Raw genomic sequence first — 11611 nt, forward strand, 5'->3', positions numbered from 1 at the left:
TCTACTTCCTTTTACTATCAGAATTCTTAAGTAGTCTATACTTAGAGCTTCTTGAGCCGGTCTCTATCCCCAGCCTGCCTCCTTCTACTCTTGATATTACATTGAAAGTAACCAAAGTCCTTAACAAATTCAATCTTTATTCTTGACCTTCTGGATTCTTGTGAAACTGTTAGCCACTTACTTTTCCTTGAAAATCCCTCCCCAGAGTCTGCTTGTCCGTGTCTCTCCCTAAGGCTCCCTTACTCTCTACAGGGTGACATTTCACAGGCTGCTCTTCGGCATTTTCCCCTTTTCCATATTTCTTGCTAACAACAGATGCAATATATATATGTATATATAATTCTTAATTATATAATTAGATAAAAGGCTTTTACATCCGTTTTTCAAGCTTAATCCTCTCATCAAGCTCCACTTTCTATAAAAAAACTGGGTCCTAAATATGGCTATTTATATACCTCAGCATCATGTTAAACTGTTACATATGGTCTTAAGGTGCTCTCGAGGTTGACATCAGAGCTAGGATATACTTGTTTCTGTACTCTGACAACACAAAGTAGCCATTCATTTTCTCCTCCTCCTCTTTTATCCACTTAGTAGTGACAGCAGCTGCCTATTCACAATGTCTCTCGCTTTCCCAAACTGCCCAGGTCCTTACTGTTTCACAGGCCAGATGAATTTAACAGCTCACCAATGGACCTCTGCCTCCATTCTAATCTTCCTCAAAACCCCCTCTTTATACTTCTCTACTAAGAATTCTCCAGTGATCCCCTGTTATAAAATGGGGTTTACACTTCTCGCATATAGTCAGAACTCTCTCCAACCTCTTTAACGCCACCTGTCAACTCTCCTCTGTAAGTGGGGACAGAAAAGCTACCGATGTCAGAGACCCTACAGGAATCAAACAGGTTCACAGCTCGGTGCTTTATATACAAGAGTCAATCTTCACAACAACTTGGTGAAGCAGAGATGACTGTCCCCCTACAATGACTAAAACACAAATGGAATCTACAAAGAACTTAGAGAAAAAAAAAATTACAAGACTTAAAGCCAGATTCTTAATAGCTTTTCTTTTATTTAAGTAACAGCAATGTCATTTAAAAATAGCATCTTTGGGGTACCTGGGTGGCTCAGACAGTTGAGCTTCCAATTCTTGATTTTGGCTCAGGTCATGATCTCATGGTTCATGGGTTCAAACCCCTCTGTGCTGACAGCATGGAGCCTGCTTGGTATTCTCTATCTCACTCTCTCTTTATGCCCCTCCCCAACTCGCTAACTCTCTCTCTCTCTCAAAATAATAAACCTTACAAAAAAATTTTTAAATAGCATTTTTACTTACATTAAATTTAAAAATGATAATAAAATATACCATAAACATTCAGTAAATTAATCATTTTTGACCATCAATAGCTAAGAGCTAAAAATATATATATTTCAAAGCCACTATCAGGAGTCCAAGTATTGTATTTAGTATGACCTATTATTCATATGACAAAATGTAGTTGTTAGGACTAAAGAATAGCATTTTTAAATGCTAGCTCCAAATGAAATAGAATAAAAAATGGCACCAAACCTTTCTAAGTTTCAATATGCTCAACTGTAAAATGGGGATAATAATGGCATCTACCTTACAGGTTAGGCTTACACCAGGGTCAATGCCTGTAACACAGCAATATCTGGGACACAGCAGAGACTCAATATACTACAAGTGTTATTTTGTTTTCATAATTAAAACTCAAGGTTCTCAATGTTGGCAGAGTTTGAATTTCTCAATTTTTGTAAAATCAGATAGTATAGTAATTCCAGTTGCATTTAACATTTTATTAAAATAACTTGGAGATATCTAATCACATATTACATCTTATTAGAAATATGATATATCTTAGTAATATCTTATGAAGATGACAATCAGTTCTTCAATAAATGACACAAATTGTAACCTCCCTTCCTCTGAAATTTATAAATATTGCAAAATGGCTTCACAAATTCTTCACAACTGTGTTCCCAGAAAACACTCTTCAGCAATAGTGTATTAGAAGGTAACAATGTAAACAAAAAAAAAGTGAACAACAATACCAGGAGAAGTTGTATTCTGGTCACTGAAAAGGCTGACAGCTGAATCAGCAGAAGGAAACATACAGGTTTTCTGACTAGAATGAGTTTCTGTTACTGAAAATTCAGTTTCTGAAGTCTCCTCTTTGTCACTTTGATCTTCCTTATTCATACGAGTCAGGAAATGTACTAATCCAAAGGAAAACAGTAGAAGAAAAAAAGCACATGGAAAAAAGATATAACACTTAGTTAACCCTTTCATATGGCAACAGATAGAAGTTTACAACATATTATTGTGATAACTTTCTACTATATAATGAAATAATTGAATATATTTAAAACTTAACCTCTCATAGTAAAAAAAAAACCTATAAGTTTATTATAAAGTTTATTTATTTTGAGAGAGAGCAAAAAGAGAGAGAGGAGAGAGAGACAGAGAGAATGCAAGCAGGGGAGGGGCAGAGAGAGAGGGTGAGAGAGAATCCCAAGCAGGCTCTGTGTTGTCAGAGCAGAGCCTGATGCAGGGCTTGAACTCATGAACCATGAGATCATGACCTGAGCTGAAATCAAGAATTGGACACTTAACCAACTGAGTCACCCAGGACACCCAAAACTTTTAAGTTTATTATCAGTTTCAGAAAACATGGCAGACTGAGCTAAAGTAGACAGGTTCACACCCTGTTATAAAAGCACAGAAGAAATACTAAATTAAAAAAAAAAAGATGAGGGACACTTGGCTGGCTTAGTCAGTAGAACAGGTAACTCCTCATCTCAGGGTCATGCACTTGTGAGTTCAATCCCCATGCTGGGCATGGAGCCTACTTAAAAGGAATAAAAAAATAAATAGATTAATATGCAATCAAGCCCTGTAAATAAAGAAATGCCCCAGTGCTGGAAAAGAAAAGGGAATCAAAGCTGGGCAATATATGGGCAAGGACGCTGGTATAGTCCATAGAGAAACAGGAGATGTGCTTTCTGCCATCTGCAGTGGGGAGAACTGAGCTACCTTTGCATGACCCAGGGCACTGAAGTATAGGTCTGTCCATAAAAGTGAGGATAAGAAAAACCATGGAGAAGCAGCAAAGAAGTTTTCTATCTTCCTGAATAGTAGATGGGAGAAAAATAAGTCAACTCAGAGAATCAAAACTTGTCTTGCCACATACAAGTATGGGATCCAAATTTATACCACGTATGTGCACAGCAACTCCAGGCCAAGAAATGTATATGAAAACTTGTCCCAAAACCTCTTTCTACTTCAGTAGATAGCAAGAAGCAAATACAAAGCCACTTCAAAGACCAACATATACAACCCAGAACTCCCCTAAAGATAAGTTCATGATAAAAAAACAAAAATTACAAATCGCACAAAGAAACAACCATGAAAGAGACCAGTATGCAGATTTGACTATTGAGAATATGCACACAGGAAGTAAAACAATCTGAAAGGGAATAAAATATTACTAAAATCATTAAATAGATAAAAGGGCATAGAAACCATAGTAAAAAACAGGACAGTACATCCAGGAAACAGATTTGAAAAAGAAATAAACAGAACCTCTAGACATTAAGAATGTAGTAAAAATAAAAAATGCTATAGCAAAGAAGACATAGCAGAAGAGAAAATAAGTAACTAAAAGATAGATTGGAGGGCATCACCTTGAGTACATCACTGAGAGATAAAAAGGTGGCAATTAATAGTTAAGAGACAGAGAAAGGGAACACCCCCCCCCCCAATGTTTACAGCAGCACTATCGACAACAGCCAAAGTATGGAAAGAGCCAATGTCCATCGATGGATGAATGGATACAGAAGATGTGGTAAATATATACAATGGACTATTACTCAGCAATCAGAAAGAATGAAATCTTGCCATTCTAGAACTAGAGGGTATTATGCTAAGCAAAATTAGTCAGAGAAAGACAAATATTATATGACCTCACTCATATAAGGACTTTAAGACACAGAACAGATCAACATAAAGGAAAGGAAGCAAAACTAATATAGAAACAGGGAGGGGAACAAAACATAACAGACTCTTAAATATAGAGAACAAAAAGAGGGTTACTGGAGAGGTTTTGGGAGGAGGGATGGGCTAAATGGGTAAGGGGCATTAAGGAATCTACTCCTGAAATCATTGTTGCACTATATGCTAACTTGGATGTAAATTTAAAAAATGAATTAAAAAAAAGGAAACACAAAAAACAATAGTTAAGAGACAGAGAATAAAGTGAGAAGGTCCAACATAGCTGGTGTTTTAGAAAACAGAACAGAAAGAATGGGGAGGAAGCAGTACTCCAAAAGAAAATGGATGAAAAATAACCAACATTAAAAAAATTTTTTTTAACATTTATTCATTTTTGAGAGACAGAGACAGAGAGTGAGTGGGGGAGGGGTAGAGAGAGGGAAGGAGACACAGAATCAGAAGCAAGCTCCACGCTCTGAGCTGTTAGCACAGAGCCTGATGCGGAGCACGAACTCATGAACTGTGAGATCATGACCTGAGCTGAAGCTGGTCGCTCAACCGAGCCACCCAGGTGCCCCCAAAATAACCAACATTAAACCTGCAACTTAAAGAATCATTCCTACTTCCATACAGAATAAATTTTTAAACTATGTACACTGAAACACACTTGTATCAAAAATATAAAATAAACCAAAAATAAAGAGGAAACTTCAGGGGCACCTGGGTGGCTCTGTCGGGTAAGCGTCTTACTATGGATTTCAGCTCAGGTCATGATCTCACAGTGCGGGAGATTAAACCCCCACATCAGGCTCCAGGCTGACAGCAAAGGGCCTGCTTGGGATATTCTGTTTCTCTCTCTCTCATTCTCTCTCTCTCTCTGTTTCAACCCCCTGCCCCTCCCCTGCATGCATGTGCTTACTCTCTCAAACAAATGAGCAAACAAATATAATACAATGAAAACGTAAAATTAAAAATATAGCCCAAACCCCATAATATTGAGAAGCTAAAAATCCGTTTTATAAACTAAAGAAGACATCTTTTTTTTAGATTTATTTATTTATTTTGAGAGAGAGAGAGTGAGTGAGCAGAAGTGGGCTCTCAGTGGGGCTGAGAGAGGGAGAGAGAATCCCAAGAAGGCTTTTGCTGTCAGCATAGAGACCCAGACAAACTGTGAGATCATGACCTCAGCCGAAACTGAGAGTTGAACACTTCACCGACTGAGCCACCCAAGTGCCCCTAAAGAAGACATATTAATACAAATTACAAACTACTGAGAACTGAACAACACCAAAACATGGTTCATATCAACACCCCTGTCTGGGTCCTTGCAGGAACATGTTCAACTTCAAATGCACACATTATAAAAAAATAAAGAAATGAAGTTAGGAAAAAGCTAACAGGTTATGACATCAAAACCAGAAGAAATAATAAAGCTAAGAGTAGAAATATATGAAAAAGAAAATTAGGGGCGCCTGGGTGGCTCAGTCGGTTAAGCGTTCAAGTCTTGGTTTCAGCTCAGATCATAATCTCAGTATTCATGAGTTCAAGCCCCATGTCAGGCTTCTCTGCTGTCAGCACAGAGCCTGCTTGGGATTCTCTGTCCCCTTCTCCCGGGCCCTCCCCCACCTGCACTTTCTCTCTCTGTCTCTCAAAAATAAGCATTAAAAAAAAAAAGAAAGAAACAATAGAATCAAGAAACCAAAGCCCATTTAAAAAAAACACATTACTTTGCTGGCAAGACTAAATGAAAGACAGTAAAAGGATAACAGTAATAGATATAGTAGAAAAGTTTTTACGTACCTCATTTCATTATTTCAATGAGAAATGCAAGAACATACCATCTTACCACTGCCTGGTCATTTAACCAGAACCTCAAATTCCAGTTCTGCAGATGACCAGGGACAAGCAGCAACCACAGCACAAAGCTGTGTGCAGCCTCAGCGAGTGTGGCTGGTGGTGCCTACTCTAGGAGGTTACAGCACTGGCTGCTCAGGAACAAATGGCATGGGTGGGAGCCAATCCAATGGTCACAAAAATAATCCCCCCCCCTTTTTTTTTTTAAATGTTTTTATTTATTTCTGAGAGAGAGAAGACAGTGTGAGCAGGGGTGGGTCAGAGAGAGAGGGAGACACAGAATCTGAAGCAGGCTCCAGGCTCTGAGCTGGCAGCACAGAGCCTAATGTGGGGCTCGAACCCATGAACTGTGAGATCATGACCTGAGCCAAAGTTGGGCACTCAACCGACTGAGCCACCCAGGTGCCCCAAAATAATCCTAATCTAACAGTTAGGGGACTGATGGCTTCAGGTCACAAATGAAAACTATTTCCAGTTCTGGCACTCCCAAGGGCAAATGCTTCCTTTCTGAGAGCAAGGCTTCAGGCCCAACCACTCCCCGCTAACCCCACCACACATACAAACCTTCCGAAATACCAGTGACTTTTGAAGCCAATGTTTTTTCAGATTCAAGACCAGAGGACACTTCAATATGGTCTAGGGATTCACCCTATAGAAAAACACATACAACAAAATAACTTGAAAATTTTAGTTTGAGAATTTCATAATACTGTTAGGTAATTTAATGTACATTTTAAATATTAAGGTAACAAGAGAATGAAATGGGATTATATCCAATAAGAGCTAAATGGTAGGGATAGACAAAGAGAAGGAAATTTTTATCTATTTGTAGTCTAAATGATCTACCCTTTCCTAAGGAAAACAGATCACACAATTTAGACTGGGGAGGAATGTTAACTCCTACTCGGACAAAACCTTTCATTTTACAGAAGAGAGAAGAGGCCCAGAGAAACTGAGTGACTCTCTTAGTGGCAGAACATGGATCTGAACCTAGGTCTTCAAAGCCCCTAGTCAGCACTTGTACACAAGTATCCCTCTGCCTCATCCAGGCTTACAGTCTGTCCTCTTAATTAAACAAGTCAAAACCTTTGTATTTATGTGTACATTATAATAGGATGAGAACATTTTGAAACAATATGCCTCACGTTTCATTTAAATCAGTGCTAGTTCCTTCAGAGTAGTCATCTTAGCAGACTAAATACTTCTGGAGTTGGAGCAACCTTCCTTTGAACTCTTCCTTTAAAATGGTCTCCCAATGGGGGAAATGGTGGGGGGAAGGGAGAGAGGCAAACCATGAGAGACTCTTGAATGCTGACAAAAACTGAGGACGGATGGATGTGGGGGGGAGGGGGGATGGGCACGGAGGAGGACACTTGTGGGGATGAGCACTGGGTGTTATGTGGAAACTAATTTGACAATAAACTATTTGTAAAAAATAATAATAAAAAAAATAAAAAAATAAAATGGTCTCCCAAGCTTTTGCTACAATTATTAACAACTGTTCTGGTGATAAGTCTTTATTATATAAATGTGATTTTATTACTATCAGAATCTGAAACCGAGAGAGCGAAGATAGCCATTATATAAACATTCATCAAATGGCTGCCATGTACCAAGCAAGAGACACAAACCCTATCCTCCAATATTAAAAAAGGCTTGGGCCGAGAGGGGAGCAATAACAGAATTTTTAGGAACTTTTTCAAAATACAGATGTGTGATCTACACCCTTCCCCTTGCCAAGCCACTACCCCTTCCTCTGTCTACATCCTACTACCCTAGACTCAGTAGGCCTGCCATGTATATTTTGAAAAAGATCATCACTTACACATCTGTCCTTTTATGTAATGGATCCAGATGTGTGGAAATTCCTTCTTGAAACTCTTCCTTTAGCTGCTTTCACCTACTACCTCAGAATGCTCCTTCTCAAGCTTTTTGGTTGAATCTTCATCTTTAACAGTTTGTGCATCCACAAAATTCCTTCCTTTATCCGCTTTAACTCCTCATTCGGTGTACTCTCTCTGGGTGAGTGCTCTATTATGATTTGGATTTCCTCCTAAGGACTCTAAAATCTGTACCATCAACCCAAACCTAGCTCCTAAGCTCCAGAAGCATATATCCAACTGCCCACTATTCTCACAACATCTCAAATTTAACATGTTTCTGACTGAAATCACTGTGCCTCTCTCCTCCCAAAACACACATACTACTTCTTCCCTAGTTTGGAAAATGACTCCAGGCTCAAAATGTGGACGCCACTGTGATCTCTCTATTCTTCTTCACCTTCCCATAGCTGATCACCCTCTGAGTCCTGTGACATCCTTCCCTCCATTCTCAATGCTAACATTATTACTTCTTGGCTTGGTATTCAGTGGATCAGCAATCAGTAAATCCAGTATAGAGCTAGCTACATAAGAATCATTCATGAAGCTTACTAATAACAAATTCCTGGGTCCCACCGTAGGATTACTTAAAGTCAGAATCTGAGGGGTCTGGGTCCATAAGTCTGCAATTCTAACATCTGAAGTTCCCAAGATGACTCTAATGAGCAGCCAGTTTCAAACCACTATGACCCAACTATCTCCCTGTTCTCAGTCTTCTCCTCTCCCATCCACCCTCCACACTGCTGCTGCCAGTGTCTAATCGTATCATTTCACTGTTTACAATTCTTCAATGGTTCCTACTTGCCTATTTATGGGATAAAATCCTAATCACTTGACATGGCAAACAATACTTCCCATCATTCCTTAGCTGCCCCTACCTACCTCTACTGCCAGATGTCTTAAAGCGCAGTACCATCAACCTCTACCTCACAATGTTCCATCAGCCTTTCCTTATCTAACTGATGAATATCAATTCATTACCAGGTCAAGAGTAAGCTCTACAGAGCCTTCTCTGATGCCACAGCTTCACTCACTCACTCGTCCAGTCACAACAGGTCCTGTGTCCTGCAGTGTTCTCACTGCACTCTGTTCATATGTATATACTGGAGTATACACCTATCTTCCTTTGTTAGAGTCTAAATTGCTTGAGGTTAGTGAGTTTGAATGCCTTACTTATCTTTCCATTCGCACAACTTAGCACATGGCCCAGCATATAGAAGAAGCTCAATGTTTGTTGAAGGAACAAACTCTTGGACTCTGGAGCGAGGGAGGAGCAAGACTCAATTCAAGGGTAAGTAACGTATTTGGCTCTAGATATGCTTAATATACTAGAACATAAGGCAACTTTGAAAGTGATTCCTTGGAATAAGGAGTTCCAAAGATGACTCTGAAACTTAACACTCATTCTGAAGTGATAGATCTAAGTCCGGGTTAAAAAAAAACAAAAAGGAAAACACCAAATAAACATCATAATAACGTTACATAATAGTAGTCCTACTTCATATTTTTCCAGTGTAATTTTACATATGTTTAATCTTAACTTTTTAATATGTGTTAAAGGTTTGAATTAAAGAAATATTATAAACCTAATACATCTTTTAAAATCTCAACCTGCTAGCAACCTGGAATATTTGTCAGGTAAGTCAATGATGGAATTCTTATCCTGCAGACCAATTTGCATTTCCCAATACAAGGCTTTTAACACACTCAAAATATTTTTACTATTAGTGCCTTAATCTTTATTTTATATAAATTTTACTTCCTAAAAAAACAGGTTGTGCAAAATAATTCATGTTTGAGACTTCCTATTTGTCTAACTACCATGATAACACACATAAATAATCTCTAAGTATTTTTTAAAGATACAGAAAATGTCTAAGAACTACTATTCCCATTGTATAAAATACTTCAAAGAAACTGAGAATTCCAAATATAAAGAAATAATATTTGTAAAGTTAAAAAAATCTTGCTGAAGAAAACAATAATTAAGAGCAGGGTTCATTTAAAACCACATTCTTGTTTTTTAATTCAACTATTTATTTTCCTGGTAGAAAGCTCTGGTTCACTTCTTAAAAATTTAAGGCACTGGTTCTCAACTGGGGGTCATTTTGCCTCCCAAAGAACATTTGGGAACATCTGAAGACTTTTTTTTATTATTATTATGCTACTAAATATCTTAAAATGCACAGGACAGCTTCCCACAACAAAGAGTTATCTGGCCCAAATATCAGTAATGCTGAGGTTGAGCAACCCTAGCTCAAAAAAACACAAAACACAAAACACAAAAAACAAAAAAAAACCCAAAAGCAAATTTCCCATTATTTTGAAAATTCAAGTGTCTAAAATTACATCACACCAAACTCTAATAACTCAGTACCAAACAAATAGCTAAAATAAAAGACGGCCTACCTTATCACAGTGTCGATCTAGCATTTTTTGTCTGGGACAATCCTGTTCTATGTTTTCAGCAATGTTCTCTATTGCTAACAGTTGTTCATCAATTTTCTGAAGCTTAGAGGTGAGATGCTCTAGCCGGCGAGCTGCAGAGCTCTGCGTGGGGTGAGCCGCAGAGATATCCCGCAGTAGCTCCCACAGCAAATACTCTTCTGCAGCAGTTAACTTGGAGCTCTGCTCTTTGAATTGACAGTCCGGCTTCAGCATATCTAAATATTAATAAAGGTAATATCAGAATTGATTACAATTAAGGGAGAAGTAGATGCTGATGATCTAATTTTCTGAAGATCTCATTTTAAGTCAACGTAACATTCCTTCAGAAATATAACACTTCAGCTTCTTAACTTCTGAGTGTTGTCTGTTGTGAAATAAGAATATATAACAGTATTAATATTACCATAGGACTCCATATATAAGGCAGTTTGAATGTTACTTTTACCCTCTGCTTCATCAAAAGCAACTTTATGTAATATTCTTGACTTTTTAAAACTCTACTTGAAAAGCAGCAACGTCCCACAGTAAAAGCCAGGCCCTCTGTGGGCCATTACCAACTCTACATGGGATCTCGGGCTAACATCAAACCTCCCAAGACCAATATCAAAGCCAATGACTCTACCTTACTCTTAAGCTCAAATGATTCTTGTCCCAAATTTGAAACACTTCTTTTTTAAATGCATCCTTTTTCTGGCTTCTGGGTCTCTTCCTTCCCCTACTGGTCTTCCCTCTTAGTGGTCTTCTTGTTCTTCTCCTCTACACCTGCCCCTCTGACCCATCAGTATTTCCAGGGTGCCAGCCTCTGCTCACTTTTCTTCTCACTCTGCCCACTCTCCTCCCTGGGTGATGTCACTGATACACAGGTGACTCTCAAATTCACATGGCACCTTTGTGAGCTCCAGGCCTTAAACCATGTGTCCTGGATATCTCATTTAGGTTGTCCCAAAAGCAATAGCAACTGAAACTCTGCCCCTCCAACCTGTTCCATCTTCCTGATCCCCCAGGTTGGTGAATAGCACTACCACTCATCAAGGTTCCTAAGCCAGAGGTCTGAGAGTCATTCAAGGTTTTTCTCTTTCCTTCAGACCCAAAGTAACACTAAATATTGATGATTACCAAAAAAATCTCCATTCCTATCACCACTGCTAAGGTGAAGCTTTCACAATAGATAGACCCCAATTAGCATCTCTATCTCTATTTTGCCCCTATCTTCCACACAGATTTTTTAAAATTTTTTTTTATTTGAGAGAGAGAAAGGGCAAGAGAAAGCACACGTGAGGGAGACGGGCAGGGGGAAAGAGAGAAAGAAAATCTTTTTCTGTTAAGTTTATTTATTCATTTTGAGAATAAAGAGAGAGCACGATGTGTGTGCAAGCAGGGAAGGCAGAGAGAGAGAGAGAGAGAGAGAGAGAGAGAG

At 38.6% G+C, this 11611-nt stretch overlaps 1 protein-coding gene across 1 annotated transcript in view; it reads right to left on the reverse strand.

Moving 5' to 3' along the window:
* Window positions 1-11611, reverse strand: part of CPLANE1 (ciliogenesis and planar polarity effector 1) — a 137601-nt gene that overhangs the window by 27014 nt on the left and 98976 nt on the right. The window contains exons 42-45 of the mRNA XM_039250526.1: window positions 10149-10409; window positions 6431-6508; window positions 5645-5647; window positions 2074-2238 (exon numbers count right to left, since the gene is read on the reverse strand). Of these exons, the coding sequence (XP_039106457.1) occupies window positions 2074-2238; window positions 5645-5647; window positions 6431-6508; window positions 10149-10409 (507 nt within the window). The remainder of the gene's footprint in view (window positions 1-2073; window positions 2239-5644; window positions 5648-6430; window positions 6509-10148; window positions 10410-11611) is intronic.

Source organism: Hyaena hyaena, unplaced genomic scaffold, assembly GCF_003009895.1.
Source record: "Hyaena hyaena isolate Hyena2069 unplaced genomic scaffold, ASM300989v1 scaffold_372, whole genome shotgun sequence".
In the NCBI taxonomy this organism is placed as follows: Eukaryota; Metazoa; Chordata; class Mammalia; order Carnivora; family Hyaenidae; genus Hyaena; species Hyaena hyaena.